At 50.6% G+C, this 21,256-nt stretch overlaps 1 protein-coding gene across 1 annotated transcript; it reads right to left on the bottom strand.

Annotated features, from left to right (window-relative positions):
- Positions 1–34: 34 nt before the first annotated feature.
- Positions 35–21,027, bottom strand: LOC122369523 (GTP-binding protein SAR1b-like). Its single transcript, XM_043344319.1, has 6 exons — positions 20,931–21,027; positions 19,182–19,252; positions 18,667–18,786; positions 7,958–8,115; positions 3,664–3,807; positions 35–1,752 (listed from the first exon to the last, which is right to left on the bottom strand). Exons 2-6 carry the CDS (start codon positions 19,222–19,224, stop codon positions 1,636–1,638), a joined length of 582 nt encoding a protein of 193 aa, XP_043200254.1. The 5' UTR covers positions 19,225–19,252; positions 20,931–21,027; the 3' UTR covers positions 35–1,635.
- Positions 21,028–21,256: the final 229 nt, after the last annotated feature.

Raw genomic sequence — 21,256 nt, forward strand, 5'->3', positions numbered from 1 at the left:
ACCGGATAAAAGCCAATCGCGGATAAAAGCCGACCACGAAGACAGAGGTGTATTGAGAGCCCGGACACCGGCACGGCCGCGTGACGTCATCAGTACACCGCGTGACGTCACCGGAGGCCGACAGGCCCGCACAGCGGCGGCGCCCACGCGCGCACGGGGCCGGTGGGTGTTCACAGAGGAGAGTTTTGATTGCTGGACAGATGACCGATCGGTAAAGTCCGGAGAGGTTTACAGACGCCTGCACAGTCACTGGGGGCTGAGTACAGTGGATTTGGGAGGTGCAGCAGAAAATAGCCCCACAGTGCAGCTGTATCAGCTGCACGGTCCCACACCAGTCCCCGTGCGTCACACTTAGCAATAACTTAACCAGACGCTATCAGATACGGTACGCAATTTCCTAGCCGCGCCGTGGGGTAAACTTAAACAGAATATGGGTATATTTCACTATACATATCACGCCTAAACCAGAACCGCGGACAATAACGATAAAACGCGCCGGCGCGCCGCATTACCACCTGGCGGGCGGGTCGGAATTCTCCCCGCTGTCCCGGCGGGTGCATGTCACCGGTACACGCTGACCGGGGGAGTGGCGGCCATTGACAATTTGACGGCGAACGGGGCGTCATGGATGCCGGGTCAGACCGTCCGCCCCCCCCCCCCCCCGCCCCCGGGGCGACCCTGGGAGGGCAGCCCGGCGGCCCCTGTAAAAATAACGACAACAGAGTCGGCACAGTGGAGCGGTGATTTACCCCCGGGGAGCGGCGACTGAGAGCGCACAGTGGACCGGTGATTTACCGCGGGGAGCGGCGACCGGTCCGCGCCGCAGTCGGACAGAGCAGCCACCACCACCGGCGTCCGGTCGGCTCACCGGCGTCCCGGTCACTGCACCAGCGCTGGCCAGTCGAGTGGCCGCTGATCAGCTCAGCGCTGGCCCAAGCGCTGGACAGTCGGACAGACGGCTCTGCAGCAGCAGCCAGCAGAGGCCGACGGACGGCCCGCCACAGCTGAACACGGCCCTAGTTAGCGGACCGCGGCCCCGTCAACGAGCAGCAGCCTAGTCAGAAGGCAGAGACCCCGGTCAACTAGCTAACCTAGTCAGTCGACCAATATCTCAGTCACCCTACTAGCCTAGTCAGTCGACCAATATCTCAGTCACCCTACTAGCCTAGTCAGTCGACCAATATCTCAGTCAGATTACCAGCCAATCAGAGAACAGGGACCCTGCTGATGAGCCTAGCCAGAATACAAAGGATCTGGTCAACTGATTAGCCTAGTCAATGAACCACGACCATCGCCGCCTCACCAGCCGACTCAGACACCACGACCATCCAGTCCCCGGACCGGCGCCTCTCACCGCGTTCCCAGTCCGCTGACTGACGGCCCCCTGCTGCTCCCTCACACACACTCAGTCCCCTGCCCTCACCAGTCCTAACCCAGCCCGGCGCCGGTCCGCGGGCAGCTGCCGGCCGGCCGCACCTCCGGCTGCTCCGGGCCCGGCTCCGGCCGCTCCGGCCCGGCTCCGGCCCGCGGCAGCTGCCGGCACCTCCGGCCGCTCCGGGCCCGGCTCCGGCCGCTCCGGCCCGGCTCCGGCCGCTCCGGCCCGACTCCGGGGGAGGGAGCGGCCGCTCCGGGGTCTCAGTCGATGTACTGTGCCAGCCAGCGGAACCCCTCGCCGTATCCCTGCCGCTTCAGCACCGAGCACATGAACAACTCCAGCGGCCGGCCGGGCAGGTCGCTGCGCGGGATCTTCATCTGCGGGGACGGGGGGGGGGGCACAGGTCACTGCGGGGTCAGGGTAGGTCACTGCGCGGGATCTTCATCTGGGGGACGGGGGGGGGGGGCACAGGTCACTGCGGAGGTCAGGGTAGGTCACTACAACAGGTCCTTCAGTCTCCCGTCTCCCATCAGATTCTGATGGGAGACGGGAGACAAGTCACTGCGAGGAGACCGGCCAAGTCACTTCAGGGGTCAGGCCAGGTCAGTGCGGGGTAAAACAAAGCATAAGGGTGCCAAAGTTGACCCCTTTCTAGGCATCCATTTAGTATAGGAACATATGCCAGCGTTGGAAGCTGGACAAGTTTGACTGTGTCTGGTTAGTTCAAATGAACACAAGAGCCGAATAAGCGCAAATGCATGGTAGACGATGTAAAGCAAATAAGGGAAGTCGTGCTGCATCACGCCGCAACCTGCGAGGTACGGACATCATGACTACCGCCGTGGTGACACTGGTGGTGACACTGGTACCACCGTGGTGACACTGGTCCCTCAGCTGCCAGTAGCGTGTGACTGGGGGCGGTTCACAGGCTGGACAGAATTCACTGCCGATCTTATACGGCACTCAATAGGCTGAACGGACGACGCATGCAATATCTTCATCTGTATGACAGTGCGACGGCATGAAAATGACGGAATAGCTCTGCCAGTGATGACAATGGTTATGCTGCGGTATCCACTATCCCGCTGCGTTGTATTGCATTTCATGAATGAAGCGCTGCCCATGGGTAGATCAGCGGCTTCTTTCGGTAGGTGGCAGCTCGATCGGACAATACCGATCGACCGCGTTCACATAGGGTCTGTTGCGAGTCCCTAGCTTCACATTAGATGTTGCAAAACATCTCAGCGGCGCTCTAATGACTTAACCAACCAAAATGATTTCATTCAACGATCTGAAAAAAAATGTGTCGAAATAAAGGGACAATAGAATATGAGCTAGAGACCTGCGAAAAAAAATCATTTGTAGCCAGGCATATTAGTACCTATAGCCATCACTGGAAACCGCTACCTATAGTTTACTCTGTTATCCAAAGACTAGGTCCGTACTATTCCTGTGGTCTGTCGGTACTATTCCGGTGGTCTGTCCGTGGTCTGTCCGTACCTTTCCGGTGGTCTGCCCGTGATCTGTCCCTGGTCTGTCCGTGGTCTGTCTGTACTATTCCTGTGGTCTGTCCGTACCTTTCCGGTGGTCTGTCCGTGGTCTGTCCGTACTATTCCGGTGGTCTGTCCGTGGTCTGTCCGTACTATTCCGGTGGTCTGTCCGTACCTTTCCGGTGGTCTGTCCGTACTGTTACAGTGGTCTGTCCGTGGTCTGTCCGTACCTTTCCGGTGGTCTGTCCGTAGTCTATCCGTGGTCTGTCCGTGGTCTGTCGGTACTATTCAAGTGGTCTGTCCGTACCTTTCCGGTGGTCTGTCCGTGGTCTGTCCTGTGGTCTGTCCGTGGTCTGCCGTACCTCTCCACTGGTCTGCCGTACCTTTCCGGTGGTCTGTCCGTACTATTTCTGTGGTCTGTCCGTACCTTTCCGGTGGTCTGTCCGTGGTCTGTCCGTGGTCTGCCGTACCTTTCCGGTGGTCTGTCCGTGGTCTGTCCGTACCTTTCCGGTGGTCTGTCCGTAGTCTATCCGTGGTCTGTCCGTGGTCTGTCGGTACTATTCAAGTGGTCTTTCCGGTGGTCTGTCCGTGGTCTGTCCTGTGGTCTGTCCGTGGTCTGCCGTACCTCTCCACTGGTCTGCCGTACCTTTCCGGTGGTCTGTCCGTACTATTCCGGTGGTCTGTCCGTGGTCTGTCCGTACTATTTCTGTGGTCTGTCCGTACCTTTCCGGTGGTCTGTCCGTGGTCTGTCCGTGGTCTGCCGTACCTTTCCGGTGGTCTGTCCGTGGTCTGCCGTACCTTTCCGGTGGTCTGTCCGTAGAGTCCCAGCACGTTTCGCAGCTCGTCCTCGGAGGTCGCAGACGGTTTGTCGATCTTGTTCCCCAGGATCAGCACCGGGCAGTTGGAGAGCTGCTCGTCCGTCAGCAGCGAGTCCAGCTCCGCCTGGATCCCACCAAAACACCGCGGTCAGCACCAAAACAACTCCGTCAGCACCAAAAACAAATCAGTCGGCACCAGAACACGTCGGTCAGCACCAGAACACCGCAAGTAGCACTAAAAGACGGCAAACGGCACCAAATGTGGCAAAGGAGACAAAAAGTCGGCAAACGGGACCAAACTGTAAGAGAAGCAAAAAAAAAAAAAACACGGATATTGTACCTACTACCTATTACTTGACAGCAAGGCAAAGCATGACACTGGCACCAAATCTCAGAACTGCAAGTAAATGATGAAAGTGAAACATGTATCAAGTCGCCGAAACATCCGTAATTTATGCGTAAAACGTATTAGTGTGATGCGTAACAGATAAAAGATGCATGCAAGGAATGATATACCCAATGAAAAAAAAACTCAGTCACCAAACGTGTCACTAACAAATGAAGGACTTCAACAATCACTAAACGTGTCACTAACTAACAAAGGACTTCAACAGCCCGCAAGTGACGCAAACCCAAACAACGGTTAAGGCCAGACATCAGGTGTCCCGCATTACAAGTTCAGCGGCAGCTACTTGTCCCGAAAACCGGTTGGTGGCACGGCACGATTTTTTGCTCCAAATGAGGCGTGGCTGGATACTGCCGCGCCCGGTGACGCAAATGTCCGTAACACGGCCAGTGTAGGACCGTGATGGAGCAGCACTGGCAACATTGAGGACCACCCGACACCCCTGAACTCAGCACGGGGCCATGCACTGAGTACTGTCAGCAGCCGCATTAGGCAGAAATGCCTACTTCCAGTGCATAGGCGCAGCATCCAACACATGTCGCCTTCAAATGGGTGCACCATTCTCTGATGAAACCGAAATAATTTAATAACGTCTATTTCGTATTTTAGCGTTCACTGCCCATACTCATACCTTCATTGCCTAAAGCCCGCTCATGTGTATCGAACATCAACAAAGCACGCCTATTGCCTAACCCGCGACCGCCTGGGGGGGGTAGGATCCGCCCCCCTCCGTTTTTCTTGAATAACTTATGAACCGCTTCCGCTATCGACTTGAAACTTGGCATACCTTCTCCCCCATCAATTTGACGTCTCCTGTGCAATTTTTAAGAAAAAATTTCCTTTTTTTAGATATATCGATTTTAGTGACGTAACTACATGGCGTTTTTAGTCAAAAAGTGGTAAATGTTTAAAAAATCGCCAAAAATCAGGGTTTAAAGCAAATTGCAAATTAAGGCCATGAATAGACGCAGCTCAACGAGTTCTTAAAAATGGCTATCTCGGATTTTCTATAAAATGCGTTTTTCACCCCTAAAAATTCAAAAAAAAACTATTTTGTTTGGAAAACAGCTAATAAAATAAAATAAAATGAGAATTTCCAAAAAACCAAAATATATGTTATAGAGCTCTATTAGAACATTAGATGTCCCTAATTTCAACTTTCTAGCTTGATTTTTGACCCCCAAATTGTAAAAAATAGCTCCAACATGCATAGGCCATGGTGACGTCATAAGCATTTTCGTGAATTTGAGGCACTTCTGAATATCGCATGTGAAAACAAATGGCACCACTAGATTCCTGGGACAAAGCTCGTCAAGAAAAGTGCATTTTTATGTCAAAAATAAAAAGTTGAAAAATTGACCATTTTTCTTAGCTCTCGTTTAGTTATATTGTGTGGTATAAACGATTTTTTATGCTTTCAATGCACACTTATCACCAGCACAGTGACTTGGGGTCACATATAACTATTACCATCGGATTCGGCGTGAAAAATAAGCCATAAAACATGTGTCGCACGCCCATGTAGCAGAAAGTGAAAACCGTGACCTTTCGTGACCTGACCTGACCTTGACCCGTACTTAGTATGACCCCTATACGCACATTGTACCTTCACTAGGTCTTTGAGGTCATTTTTGGTGAGTTTCGAGCAGCAGCTGTCGATTCCGCTGTCCGTAAGCCTAATCATGCAAAACCCCAGCATTTGACCTTTGACCTGACCTTGACCCGAAAGTTAACCTCAATCTTAAAATCTTAAGAGTGCTTTGGTAAGGTCTCGTAGAGACCTTTCGTACGCCGCCTCGCGGGGCTCGATGCGACCATTGGTTCTCGAGATAACAGGGGGGGAGGGTCGGATCCGACCCCCCCCCCCCCCCCCCAGGCTGTCGTGGGTACGGAAATAGCCCAGGCGGTGCCGGACTAATATTCAACCACAATGTTGGAATTCCCACTAATTCAGCCGACATCCCGCCCCTTCCACTCGACGGGCCACGGTAAAGGAGCATCCGCTGGCAGGATTCGAACCTTGCTCTCGGTGAGCCGCTGGCGTCCCCACCCCGTGTTTAGTGGTAAAGTAGTATCCGCGGCCGGGATTCGAACCTAGCTCTCGGTGAGCCGCTGCACAGTGGCCCTTTTTCAGAATTAGTACGCATAAATTCAAAATATTTTTTTTCTTCTTTTGAGTAACAAGCAGTCTAATCGTGTGCAAAACATTCCAAACTATCCGATGGTGCCATTTTTACCTCCTAAAAAATAATTATCTTTGGTAAAACTGACCGCAAAATCGAAGTTTGTCGAGAGGCGCGCGGACACCACCGGCGGACCCTAAAAAGTAGGGTGAGATGAACATCAATTTGTAAGGCTTTCGGTGAGAAAATATTAAAAATTAGTGGCATGGCTGTGAAGCTGAGTTTACGTAGAAGCCCTAGAAACCACAATTTTCATTGTATAAACTTAAATAGACCACTTTTGCCGAATATTGTGGACACAATAACAGGACAATTATTAACTGGAGATGGCGGCATACATATGAAGCTTTATGTTAAGTAACACACTCTGGGACATATCGTATTATACATCGTTCGAATCGCCGATCTCTTCTGACCATGTCCACCAAAGGGCATCGCGCCATTTTGCGCCATTTTGCTTCTACGGTGAATAACGTGAGCCAGTTCAGTCCGCGAGCGGCTGTGGCTCCTATTCGATACGACTAAGCTCATTGACCTGGCTCGAAGCTGGTGTCACCTGGTGGGCGCCTAAATGTGGCTTGACTTTTGCCATAAGATGTGCTTATTGAAATGTCATATAGGCATAACGCTGTGCTCAAGAAAAACTGTCCGATTTCTTGTCGCGTTTGATGTCCAAGCCGCACAAGTCCCGTGGTCGGCTTAAGATCTAACGTCAAAAGCGCCTATGTGTTTGTATTGTTCGCGTCGCGCTGACCTTAGTTGCTGCCCGGCCGGGGCCGATTAACGGTGGCTGGCAACAGCTGCAGATGCGGTCACGTGACGCCCTGAGGCGTCCTGGCGGTCAGTGCAGCGCGGTCGGCTGGCGGGCTCGCCACACTTGCGTTCGGAGCGGCCTGGGCCGGCGGGCGAGCCGTGCGAACGTGCGCCAAATCTTGGGCCGAGCGGCCTGTCGCTGTTGGGCCGAATCTCCTTGGGCAGTTCGTTTCTTTTCTTGTCTTTGCATTGGCAGGGAATACGTCCTTGATCACGTGGTGATGTCTTGCACCACTTTCAGGTAATGTGGGAATTAATGCGTGCTAATTCTGAAAAAGGGCCACTGTGCGCTGGCGTCCCCACCCCGTGTTTAGTGGTAAAGTAGTATCCGCTGGCGGGATTCGAACCTTGCTCTCGGTGAGCCGCTGGCGTCCCCACCCCGTGTTTAGTGGTAAAGTAGTATCCGCGGCCGGGATTCGAACCTTGCTCTCGGTGAGCCGCTGGCGTCCCCACCCCGTGTTTAGTGGTAAAGTAATATCCGCTGGCGGGATTCGAACCTTGCTCTCTGTGAGCCGCTGGCGTCCCCATCCCGTGTTTAGTGGTAAAGCAGTATCCCCGGGCGGGATTCGAACCTTGCTCTCGGTGAGCCGCTGGCGTCCCCACCCCGTGTTTAGTGGTAAAGTAGTATCCGCGGGCGGGATTCGAACCTTGCTCTCTGTGAGCCGTTGGCGTCCCCATCCCGTGTTTAGTGGTAAAGCAGTATCCCCGGGCGGGATTCGAACCTTGCTCTCTGTGAGCCGCTGGCATCCCTACCCCGTGTTTAGTGGTAAAGTAGTATCCGCGGGCGGGATTCGAACCTTGCTCTCGGTGAGCCGCTGGCGTCCCCACCCCGTGTTTAGTGGTACAGTAGTAGCCGCGGGCGGGATTCGAACCTTGCTCTCGGTGAGCCGCTGCCGGTCGCTGGCGTCCACCAGGAAGACGATCGAGTCCACGGCCGGGAAGTAGTCCTTCCAGACGCGGCGCGCCTGGTGATGGCCGCCCAGGTCGAACGTGGTGAACCGCATGTTACCGATGGAGAGCTCCTCAGACGCTGCCCAACACAGAACACAGAACGTGGTGAACCGCATGTTACCGATGGAGAGCTCCTCAGACGCTGCCCAACACAGAACACGAACGTGGTGAACCGCATGTTACCAATGGAGAGCTCCTCAGACGCTGCCGAACACAGAACACAGAACGTGGTGAACCGCATGTTACCGATGGAGAGCTCCTCAGACGCTGCCGAACACAGAACACAGAACGTGGTGAACCGCATGTTACCGATGGAGAGCTCCTCAGACGCTGCCGAACAAAGAACACGAACGTGGTGAACCGCATGTTACCGATGGAGAGCTCCTCAGACGCTGCCGAGACGGGACACAGAACACATGTTACCGATGGAGAGCTCCTCAGACGCTGCCGAACACAGAACACGAACGTGGTGAACCGCATGTTACCAATGGAGAGCTCCTCAGACGCTGCCAAGACGGGACACAGAGTTACTGAGACACTGCCGAACACGGAACACAGAGTTACAGACACACAGCTCCTCAGACACTGCCGAACACAGAACACAGAGTTACAGACACACAGCTACTCAGAGGCTGGGAACACATAACACAGAGTAAGAGACACACAGCTACTCAGACACTGCGGAGACGGGACACAGAGTTACACAGAATACATGTTACCAATGGAGAGCTCCTCAGACGCTGCCGAGACGGGACACAGAGTTACACAGAATACATGTTACCAATGGAGAGCTCCTCAGACCCTGCCGAGACGGGACACAGAGTTACAGAGACGCTGCGGAGACGGGACACAGAGTTACAGACACACAGCTACTCAGAGGCTGGGGAACACATAACACAGAGTTACAGACACACAGCTACTCAGAAGCTGCCGAACACAGAACACAGAGTAAGAGACACACAGCTACTCAGACACTGCGGAGACGGGACACAGAGTTACACACACACAGCTACTCAGAGGCTGCCGCACACAGAACACAGATAACACGGAACAAAAATGATAGACGAACGCGTTTCGGCTAAATCACCGTCATCAGCGTCTAAAAAGGAGAGCAAGAGGCACACATCGAGCAAATATCACAGTTCAATCGTTTTGATTTTTACATACACTTTAAAACAAGCATGTGACAATGTGGTTACATTCGACAATGTGGTTACATTTTCTAAATGTAACATTGGTTACATTTAAACGCTGATGACGGTGATTTAGCCGAAACGCGTTCGTCTATCATTTTTGTTCCGTGTTATTATACTTGTCTCAAATGAAATACAGAACACAGAGTTACAGACACACAGCTCCTCAGACGCTGGGGAACACATAACACAGAGTTACAGACACACAGCTCCTCAGAGGCTGGGGAACACATAACACAGAGTTACAGACACACAGCTACTCAGAGGCTGGGGAACACATAACACAGAGTTACAGACACACAGCTCCTCAGAGGCTGGGGAACACATAACACAGAGTTACAGACACACAGCTACTCAGAGGCTGGGGAACACATAACACAGAATTACAGACACACAGCTCCTCAGAGGCTGGGGAAACGGGACAGACTGTTGTCAGTAGAGAGCTCTCCTGTGGCTACGGAAACGGGAAACGGGGGTACACTGTTACCAAAGGACAGTTTCTCAAAGGATGTGTACTGATATGCAAACCCCATTAGCAAGTTTCCACCGGCGCACTGCCGCCGGCCCGCCCGAGCAGCCGCCGGCCCGCCCGAGCAGCCGCCGACCCGTCAGAGCAGCCGCCGGCCCGACCCGTCAGAGCAGCCGCCGGCCCGCCAGAGCAGCCGCCGGCCCGCCCACCTTGGCTGGCCTTGGCTCCTGATGTGACTGACGTACTCCGCCCGGCCACTGCTGCGGACGGACGGCGAGTTTATCGGACTATACACCGCAGTGTCGCTGACGGAACAGCGGCTGTACAGTCTGTCTTAAAAGTACCGCGCAAAGTGACGGTGGATCCATCAAGCCTGACTGAGAAAGGGCCTGTTTTAATTTAAAAGTCACCGACCAATTGACCTAGGGAATGGACAAGGATGTCAATTGCTTCGGTGACCCAAATTTAGCAGGCCCTTGCTCAGTCAGGCTCGATGGATCCACCGTCACTTTGCGCGGTACTTTTAAGACAGACTGTACAGCCGCTGTGCCGTCAGCGACACTGCGGTGTACAGCCGCTGTGCCGTCAGCGACACTGCGGTGTACAGCCGCTGTGCCGTCAGCGACACTGCGGTGTACACTGTACAGCCGCTGTGCCGTCAGCGACACTGCGGTGTACAGCCGCTGTGCCGCTGTGCGACACTGCGGTGTACAGCCGCTGTTCCGACAGCGACACTGCGGTGTACAGCCGCTGTGCCGACAGCCACACTGCGGTGTACAGCCGCTGTGCCGTCAGCGACACTGCGGTGTACAGCCGCTGTGCCGTCAGCGACACTGCGGTGTACAGCCGCTGTGCCGACAGCGACACTGCGGTGTACAGCCGCTGTGCCGTCAGCGACACTGCGGTGTGCAGCCGCTGTTCCGTCAGCGACACTGCGGCGTACAGCCGCTGTGCCGTCAGCGACACTGCGGTGTACAGCCGCTGTTCCGTCAGCGACACTGCGGTGTACAGCCGCTGTGCCGTCAGCGACACTGCGGTGTACAGCCGCAGTGCCACACTGCGGTGTACAGCCGCTGTGCCGACAGCGACACTGCGGTGTACAGCCGCTGATCCGTCAGCGACACTGCGGTGTACAGCCGCTGTGCCGTCAGCGACACTGCGGTGTGCAGCCGCTGTTCCGTCAGCGACACTGCGGCGTACAGCCGCTGTGCCGACAGCGACACTGCGGTGTACAGCCGCTGTGCCGTCAGCGACACTGCGGTGTACAGCCGCTGTGCCGTCAGCGACACTGCGGTGTACAGCCGCTGTGCCGTCAGCGACACTGCGGCGTACAGCCGCTGTGCCGACAGCGACACTGCGGTGTACAGCCGCTGTGCCGACAGCGACACTGCGGTGTACAGCCGCTGTGCCGTCAGCGACACTGCGGTGTACAGCCGCTGTGCCGTCAGCGACACTGCGGTGTACAGCCGCTGTGCCGTCAGCGACACTGCGGTGAACAGCCGCTGTGCCGTCAGCGACACTGCGGTGTACAGCCGCTGTGCCGACAGCGACACTGCGGCGTACAGCCGCTGTTCCGTCAGCGACACTGCGGTGTACAGCCGCTGTGCCGACAGCGACACTGCGGTGTACAGCCGCTGTGCCGACAGCGACACTGCGGTGTACAGCCGCTGTGCGACACTGCGGTGTATAGCCGCTGTGCCGTCAGCGACACTGCGGTGTACAGCCGCTGTGCCGTCAGCGACACTGCGGTGTACAGCCGCTGTGCCGACAGCGACACTGCGGTGTACAGCCGCTGTGCCGTCAGCGACACTGCGGTGTACAGCCGCTGTGCCGTCAGCCACACTGCGGTGTACAGCCGCTGTGCCGACAGCCACACTGCGGTGTACAGCCGCTGTGCCGTCAGCCACACTGCGGTGTACAGCCGCTGTGCCGACAGCGACACTGCGGTGTACAGCCGCTGTGCCGACAGCGACACTGCGGTGTACAGCCGCTGTGCCGTCAGCGACACTGCAGTGTACAGCCGCTGTGCCGTCAGCGACACTGCGGTGTACAGCCGCTGTGCCGTCAGCGACACTGCGGTGTACAGCCGCTGTGCCGACAGCGACACTGCGGTGTACAGCCGCTGTGCCGTCAGCGACACTGCGGTGTACAGCCGCTGTGCCGACAGCGACACTGCGGTGAGCAGCCGCTGTGCCGTCAGCGACACTGCGGTGTACAGCCGCTGTGCCGTCAGCGACACTGCGGTGTACAGCCGCTGTGCCGTCAGCGACACTGCGGTGTACAGTCGCTGTTCCGACAGCGACACTGCGGTGTACAGCCGCTGTGCCGTCAGCGACACTGCGGTGTACAGCCGCTGTGCCGACAGCGACACTGCGGTGTACAGCCGCTGTGCCGTCAGCGACACTGCGGTGTACAGCCGCTGTGCCGACAGCGACACTGCGGTGTACAGCCGCTGTGCCGACAGCGACACTGCGGTGTACAGCCGCTGTGCCGTCAGCGACACTGCGGTGTAAAGTCCAATAAACTCGCCGTCCGTCCGCGGCAGTTGCCGGGCGGAGTACGTCACTCGCATCAGGAGCCAAGGCCAGCGGGGCACCGTCCATATCTACAGTCGGCCCGGCGAGGATGACTCGGCGAACCGCGCGGCCGGCGCCGACGGAGACTATCAGAGGGAAATCACGGGACACTAATGCCTCCGACCGCCCACAGTGAACACACGCGTCTGTGAAAACGAACCAAACCCGCAAAATCAGGCGTCCAGTTTGGCAAACTGATTCACTAAACGTTCCTACTGTCATGCTACAAACTGATCACCGAGCCAATCATATTGTCAGCTCTATAACGTCACGCCAAATTCAAAATGAGTTCTCAGACATATACATAAATGGCATCAGTTTAACACCAGTCAAACATTCACTTTCATTATATAATGAGCACCACAACTCCCGAAGTCTAAATGCACCAAATGTGACCCAGGCAAAGCATTTAACCGGGACCTCCAGGGCACCTAACGCCGATACTCTTTTAAACCCATCTGAATACAAGTGTGTAAAAAAAAACGACAATTTGCTACCTTTTCCATGGGACTAGAATTAGATGCATGTGCGTTGGTACATCAGCACAATTACTGATCCCAACCAGTAGCATGGTAAGAAGTCATAATAAATGCATTTTTGAAACTATATTGAACACAAAGATCGCTTGGAAATTATTAAACTATCCTACAAAGCTGTTCAAACAGTATCAAAGGACTTGCCCTGGGCCCTTCCCTAAGTAATCTTGCATGGCTCGCCAATCAGGATGATTTGCTTTGGGCAGACCTGGGAACTAATGATACGGTAGCTCACCAAGCTAGTCATGTTAGCTCACCGAGCTAGTGTCCCTATGTGACTCACGGCACTCACTGGGTGTTCTTTGACACTCACTAGTCACTGGATGTACTAATATGACACACTCACTGGGGTAGTTTGGCACTCACTGAATTTAAGCAAGTTGCTTCAATTCTGCTGACAAGTGAGGGTTCGTGATTACAGCCGATGAGCCAATGTTAAGAATTAACCCTCGCCGACCAAAGGGACGGCACAGCGGTGCCCCCCCCCCCCCATAGGGCTTTTTCGCGATAGCTCCGAACACGCTGGGGATAGAGAGCTGAAACTTGGCATACCTGACCTTTGATTTAAGCCGGAACTTTTGACATCAACCGCATTTTCGGGTCAGGTCAGGTCACTGACCTATGACGTCATAAGTGAGCCTTTGCACGGTCTTCAGATGCCGCAACTTCGCAACGCCCTCACTGCCAGACGAGCTTTCACAGGGAAATGAAACTTGCAGGACCCAGTATCCATTACGAGTCTCACAGCTTGCATATCTCGGATTTTTCCTTAAGGTCATATGAGGTCAGGTCATTTTCGTGACCTCACCATTATAAGCCAAAGGGAAAAATGAAAACTGCTATTCTGGCACCGGGAACGATCTCCAACTATCTCAAGCACATAGAATCGTGATTCGATGCACTCCTTGCAAGGTTAGATGCGTCACTTTTGCAATGTTGCCCTTGCGTGACGTCATTTATGACGTCATCAAGGTCATATTAGTTTTTCGTCAATAACTCCCGATCAACTTGAGCTGCCGAATCGAATGATATGCGACATGACCTCTTTCGACCAACTTCGTGACCTGGGGGCGCTGACCTGACCGTGACCAGAGGTCAACCCCTAAGTTGACCTGACCCAAACAAAAAGTATATCATTTGACGCGCCTGAGCGAGGCAAACATGATGCTGCCAAAATCGCGGCTCTGTGTCCGTTTTTTTGCGAAGTTATTCACCAAAAACTGAACCGTACCTTGGCCACTTGACCTGACCTCAGAGGTCACCGGTTGACCTAGTACCTTAAAATCGGGTATCAATCTCTGCGTCTCGTAACGGCGCACAAGCTCGTTTTTTTCGCGACGCGCTAGCTCCACCAGGGGCGAAACGGCGAGGGGGTTGTACCCGCCCCCCTTGGCCGGTGCGTATGTAGAAAACCAATAGGTCCGGCGAGGGTTAGGTTATTTTTTATGTGATAACATGAAATTAAGTTAATAAGTTAAAATAAGTTAAGTTATTAATTCATCAACAAGGGCTTGTGTGATTGCTGAGGAACGATGATATTTGGCGACAATTTGCAACGGCCAGTCAAGAATATCGGCCCAGTTTATGTGCATCAGGTAATGGGTCCGTATGTGATTGTGACTAAATAGAGCTATACCAACTATTAGAAAGGACTATAAATATTTTAAAAGTGTCTAAAACTGTGTCTTACGAACTAAAACTCGCTAATTTCGCTCTCCATTACTGCGTTTTCCGCACGTACGCCGGTGCGGCGTCCGCCGGTGCCTTTGACATCGATGTTTCGGCGCTCCGCCACCAGGGCGGCTGCTTGCGTCGACGACGCCAGTTATCGGGGTTACATGAGCACAGTAAATACGTATTTAGCCGCTAATTCGAATTAGGAACGCATTACCGACTCATGTAGCCACCTGCTAGTACGAATCGGCGATCCGATCCGCGGTTACATGAACACAGCAAATACGCATCACGATCGGATTCACCGCTAATGCGAATCAGGAGCGTACTACCGACTCATGTATCCACCTGCTAATACGAATCGGCGGTCCGAACAAAATCCGCTGGGAAAGAGGCTTAGAAGCGAATAGGACCAAGATACGTATTACAGGAACTATTTCTTCGCAAAAAGAAACATTAAAATGCAAAATAATAGGTATTTTTCATTTTCTTCCTTTGAAATAATATTTTTAAAAAAATATGTCGGTATTTTGTTAAGTTTTCAACAATAAATATAGTGAAAACCAAATAGTAAATATCCACATAATTTCAGTTGAAACATTTTTCTGACAGCACTATAGACGAATCAAGAGAGGCAATGGCCCAATGAGTCAAAGCAAGACAACTTTATGTTCAACTTTTTTTGTTAAGTTAATTGAGAATGTTTTGAGCAGATTAAATGCAAAAAAAGACATAAGATAATAAATTTTTAATTTAGTCACCTCTATTGCTACGGAAGTGCGCCACATTTGTATTAGAGTTGCAAAATTTCCCTACCGCACTACCGGCATGCCGGTAATTTTTCACTACCGCAGGTTTTTTCGTGGTATTTGGCATATTCTGCCGGTAGCATGCCGGTATTTTTGATTTTGCACCAAAAAAAAAAAATTATCAGCAAATGATTCAAACTTTGGACACTAAGAGGCTATTGAATTGTAATAACAGCAATCTTAGCCACTGCAAAATACATTTTGTGGTAGAAGTTCCATTGCTAAGGGTAATTGTACACATGAACCTCAGCATTTCACAGGTTTGGCTCTAATAAGAATTGTCAAGAATCTAGGTACTGTGGTCTATCAAAGGAAGAATACTCATTCATGTTGCAAAAGCACAACCAATTAGTAAGTCTAATGGTAGGTAATAGGTATAATGCAATAAAATAAATTAATGTTGATGGCAACATTCCCTAGGCAAAATGCAGAATCAAAACAACACAAAACACATTGTTTGGAAACTGGCCTTGAGTCCTGAGATGTGGTCTGAGATACTCTACAAAGAATTTGACACTGAAAATCCAGCTGAAAAGGCAGGTGTTAGGAAGCCCTGAGCCTAACTTCGGTCCCAAAATGAAATGAAAATGAATTAAACTGGCATTTTGTCTTATCTTTACAAGAAAACACAACATGCAGACCAAATGAATACAAAGTGGCGCAATATGATCAGCTGATCAAGCAACCAAGGATTGACTTTTAAGATCCTCTGTCCCCTAAAAAAAAGATGTAAGCTGATGACGTAATATTTATTCATATGCCCTTTTGGTTGAATTACTCAAGAGAAGTGGATTTTCTTGTAGTGAATAACACTCACAGTGTTGATTTTATTGGATTTTAATATCGTGTTGGATGATTTTTATCAAAAAAATCATTCACGAGGCAGTAGTTTGCAGTCCTAAAACTTTTTTTTGCAGTGTTTTAATCAGCTGGTTAAAAACTGTGTTATGGCGCATATGTTTCGATCCTTTATAACCTTGTGTTTGTTCCTGCGTTTGAGATGGGAGAGGATATTATATCGTTTTTATACATATTATTTGGTGACTTCTCAGGACAAGTGAGTTATTAACACATATTTTTACATGATTCGTATCTTACTCACGAGCCAGCAAGCCATGGCGGATAGGAAAAAGCAGATGTTGATCTCGCTACCTCAGTTAGGAACATGGCTTAATCTGTAGTTTTTTTTATATTGTGATTTATGACTAGCTATAGTTCATTTTAGGGTAATGTGGAAAATAAGAACGCTTGTGGTAAATGTGATTGCTGCTCACTGTGCAGTCTTCAGGAACACATTTCAGTACTTCAAGTTCTTTTTGACCTTGCTTTTTTGATGAATGTGTGTAGGCTTTTTGTAGGCAATACCTCTTTGATTCCAGGTGATATTTTAACAGCTGTAAACTGGAGTTGAGTTTCAAAATTGTGGTATTTGTGGGGCTAACTCAGCCAAAATCAGGCTGCTGGAGTTTTGGTTGGACAATGGGTGGCTGCTGGGTGGGGCGGTAACTGAAGTTGCCAAAATGTGGCATCTCAGTAGGGGTAAGCCAGAATTAAGAATGCAGGTTTTTAAGTATGCCGGTAATTTGGCGGTGTTTTTGCTTGGGGCGTGGTAGCATGCCGGTATCCCAGAAAATTTTTGTGGGGCGGGGCGGTGCCGGTAGCAGCCCATAGGGAAAACTTTGTAACTCTAATTTGTATGCTATTCCGTTTGTAATGCGCATCGGGCCGAGAGCCAAACTAGATCCGTTTGACGTCACTGATACGAATTTGCTCATGTAGTCGGTGCACTGAATGCGTTCTTGGGGAGCTGATTCGAATTAGCGTAGTGCGTATTTGGAACGGATCGCTCATGTAACCGAAACGTCCGAGGCACCGTCCGAGGCACACGATTCGGGCCGTATTTCACAAGAACTATTCTTTGCTGACTGGAAGCGTCAAAATGCAAAATACTAAGCATTTTTTTATTGGCTGCCTCGTAGAAAATAGCAAAAAAAAAAAAATGTTGGTATTTTGGTTTAGTCTTTGCATGTGAAATAAAATGAATGAAATATTTTGATAGATAATTTTTTCTGACCACCCTGCTGTCGCTGCATGGCGAATCAGTGCCCACTGACTTAAAACAAGAAAACTTTGTTTTCATTTTTTGATTTCATGTTAATTTTAAATGGTTTGAGCCTATCAAATGATATAAGTATTTAAAATTTAGCTCAGTCGTCCCGGTAAATGCCGCAACTGCGCCATGACTGTACGCTAATCCTATTCCGTTTGTGATGCGAATTACCGGCCGTCGAGGAGTCAGCCCGGGTGAGCCAAACAAGATCCGTTTGACGTAGATAAAACGAATTAGTCTCATGTAACCGGTGCCGTAGATCCGTTTGTGGGGAGCTGATGCGCATTAGCGTAGTGCGTATTTGGAACGGATCGCTCATGTAACCCCGGTAAGTGTTAAAGAATAGGGAGTGTCCTATCCAGGAGAACCTGGATTGGAAACTAACAGCTGATTGCATTCCCTTCGGTAAGTGCCCGAGGGCGCGCGCGGCGTGGGTACTGACTACTGGTAGGCGGCAGCGGGAGCCGCGTCTGCCGCGTCCTCACTGGCGCCGCGTAAGAGAAAAACAATAGAAATGGCCCTCTTCTTCAAGGTCGCCTGTATTCGGCCCTCGTGTACCTACGACTTTTGTGCGCAACGGAAAATAATAGTTTTGGTCTCATTTGATTGCCTAATCAATTTTGTCTATGGTGAGTAGCTTCGAAACCTAAAAATATTAAATAAATGCGCATTGCGGTCTAATACCCGTTTAAAAACAGGCCGCCCCACGTCCCCCATAGGCCGTAGCCCGTAATGCTTACCGGCGGGAGTTTCCAGTAATGATACTTACCAAACGCTAGGTGGCAGGTCGATCGCCCGAAACGCTGCCCGTAATGTTAAAGGAATAGGAGTTTCCTATCCAGGTTTTTTCATCCATGGTATGACACAGGGGTACGGTATGACACTCACTGGGGCATGGCATGACACTCACTGGGGTAGAGGGTGACACTGAGTTATAGCATGACCCCCACTGGGGTGTAGGATGACACCCACTGAGTTAAAGTATGCCAATCACTGGGGTATAGCATGGCAATCACAGTGGGGTAAGTAGGGATAGTACGAGACTCACTGGGGTAAGTAGGTATAGTACGAGACTCACTGGGGTAAGTAGGTACAGTACGAGACTCACTGGGGTAAGTAGGTATAGTACGAGATTCACTGGGGTAAGTAGGTACAGTACGAGACTCACTGGGGTAAGTAGGTACAGTACGAGACTCACTGGGGTAAGTAGGTACAGTACGAGATTCACTGGGGTAAGTAGGGACGGTACAGTACGAGACTCACTGGGGTGCAGGGTGGGTACGTGCTGCGCCATCCGGTCGTCCTTCAGCATGTGAAGCAGTGTGGTTTTGCCGGCATTGTCCAGGCCCAAGAAGAGCAGCTTCCCCGACTTCTTATACAGACCTGCAAACACAGCGCTGTCAGGGAGGTACCCACATAGAGCACAAACTGAGAACTGACAGCCTAGCACGGCCACCACAGAACGCTGAACACACATTCATTATATGAAAGGTTGAATTGATCTCAACTCCAAATGTAGTATTGATAAAGCTTAGGTGCCTAGGTTTTCAAATTGTGCCACCCATATGGAGATGCAATTTTAGTGACACTTGACCAGGTAAACAAGCAGCAATGCAGACAATGATACATATAACCAGGTAATAACTGCAGTGACCATGAGGTAGCCAGGTAAGAGGTGGTAACTGGTAACAGACAACAGTGACACTTACCAAGGTAGCCCAGTACAGAGGTAGCCAGGTAAGAGGTGGTAACTGGTAACAGACAACAGTGACACTTACCAAGGTAGCCCAGAACACCAGTGAGCCAGTCCCAGATGAACATTTCGACCGATATGTGTCAGAGCCGACCTCTGAAACAAAGCAAAAGATGACATGAACCAATGCCAAATGCTGAAACCAATCTGGAATAGGAAGTTATAGAAGTTAATAGAAGTTATAGAAGTAATATAGGAAGTTTTCCAGCCCTGTTGGCAGGCTGGTGCTGAGTGCCTATCCCACTGGCGTATGTGCCCAGTCAGCTCCGCTGGCTGCTGCCCCACTACGAGGTCCCGGTGAGTGCCTATCCCACTGGCGTATGTGCCCAGTCAGCTCCGCTGGCTGCTGCCCCACTATGGGGTCCCGGTGAGTGCCTATCCCACTGGCGTATGTGCCCAGTCAGCTCTGCTGGCTGCTGCCCCTGCTGCCCCTGGTCAGGCCCCTGCTGCCCCATTACGAGGTCCCGGTCCGGCCAAATATCAGTAGAACTTGTTCTCCAGTTTTCGACATTCTCGGGCCTGACCAGGAGTTCAACTTGGTGTTAATTCTAGTGCCAGTCCCTGAAATTTAGACAACATGGCATACCTTCCTTAGATGCTTTTAACAAGTTGAGTTTAAACAGAAAAAATTGTTTCTCCCAGCTTGTAATTTTTATTTGACACAGAAAGAATAAAGATGAAACCCTTCATGAGCCTTCTCATCTAAAAGGAATACACCACTTCCCTGAAATTTTTTTCCTACTGTTTCATGACTTTTTAGGTGCAAAATGATCAGAATTCATACTAAAAAAAGAATTTAACTATTTTACTATCAGAAGTTCTACCATAAAACAGTGTTAAGGGACAGTGGGGTGCTAATGGACAGTTGCACAGGAAAAACTTCAAGTCGTATCAAGTTCCTCATCTAAGAAGGTTAAATAAAAACCTGAGTGTGGAAGTTGACACTGTTTTGTTACCCTGCTTGAGTTATATAACAAAACACCTCAAAACTGTCCCTTAACATCTAGCTTTACTGTATATTCTTCATAAAATAGGGTTTATCACAGAATCTTATTATGCGTTGACCAATCATATTACGTAATTCAAAACCAGCTGCATGCTGATCAGCAGATGATGATGTGACCACATTCTTCTACAAAGGACACACATTCCTCTACAAAGTGCTCTTACTCCTCTACAAAACACTGTTTTCGGAACAAAAAAAGGAATATCTTGCCTGAGGTGATCACTGTGGAGTCAAGGGCACTGCAAAATGCTGAGTGTGGTGTGTGCAGTGTGTGCAGCAGGTGTGGAGGTAGGGGATGGGTAGGTAGTTGGCAGTTCTGACGTCACGGCTGCGTGCGGTGGACGGTCCCGTGGCCAGTCCCGACCGACCACACCACAGCAATCGCTGTGTGCGGTGATGGAAGGATGAAATAGGGACGCAGTGGGCAGAGTTTAGAGTCTGTATACGGTCCGATCACACACAAGGCCCGTGAACAGCCCTCTGATTTGTGCTAGTCTCAGCTCAAGGTACAAAACTACTTAAAAGTGATCTATTTCCTTTAACAATTATATTAATTCATGTCAAATTAAACCACAAGGAGGTAATGGCCAAATATTTTCTGGATATGATAAAAATATATTATTGCATAATAATAAATGACAGAATTGACCTAGACCTACTTTCACAATATCGAGGGAATCCAAACAAAGCAAGGCTGTTTATCGAAAGCGCAGGAATATACGCCAGCCTCACACTCCATTTACTTCTACACTGTTGTATTTATCTTACCTGTATCGTTATTAGAAGCTAAATATAATATACTTTTATAAATTCACAAAGAATTGTCCGTCATCACAGAGATTCGTCAACTAAAGATGCGTCTAGTTCTTTCCGTACACAGTTGGCAGTTTCAATAATGCCGCAGTAACGACGTTTATTGAAACTTGCTACTAAATTATAATATTTTCTCAAATTGTAACTATACCTTTTTTGCATGTCTTTTTTATTCTAAAATGACGAAAATATCGACAGTATCGAAAAACGAATTTAGTTACAAGAGCTACTTCAAAATTTTATTACGCTGCATGAATCAGAAACTATCGGTCCCGTCAGTG

The sequence above is a fragment of the Amphibalanus amphitrite genome, unplaced genomic scaffold (genome assembly GCF_019059575.1).
Source record: "Amphibalanus amphitrite isolate SeventyFive unplaced genomic scaffold, NRLGWU_Aamphi_draft 001045F_arrow, whole genome shotgun sequence".
Taxonomy (NCBI): Eukaryota; Metazoa; Arthropoda; class Thecostraca; order Balanomorpha; family Balanidae; genus Amphibalanus; species Amphibalanus amphitrite.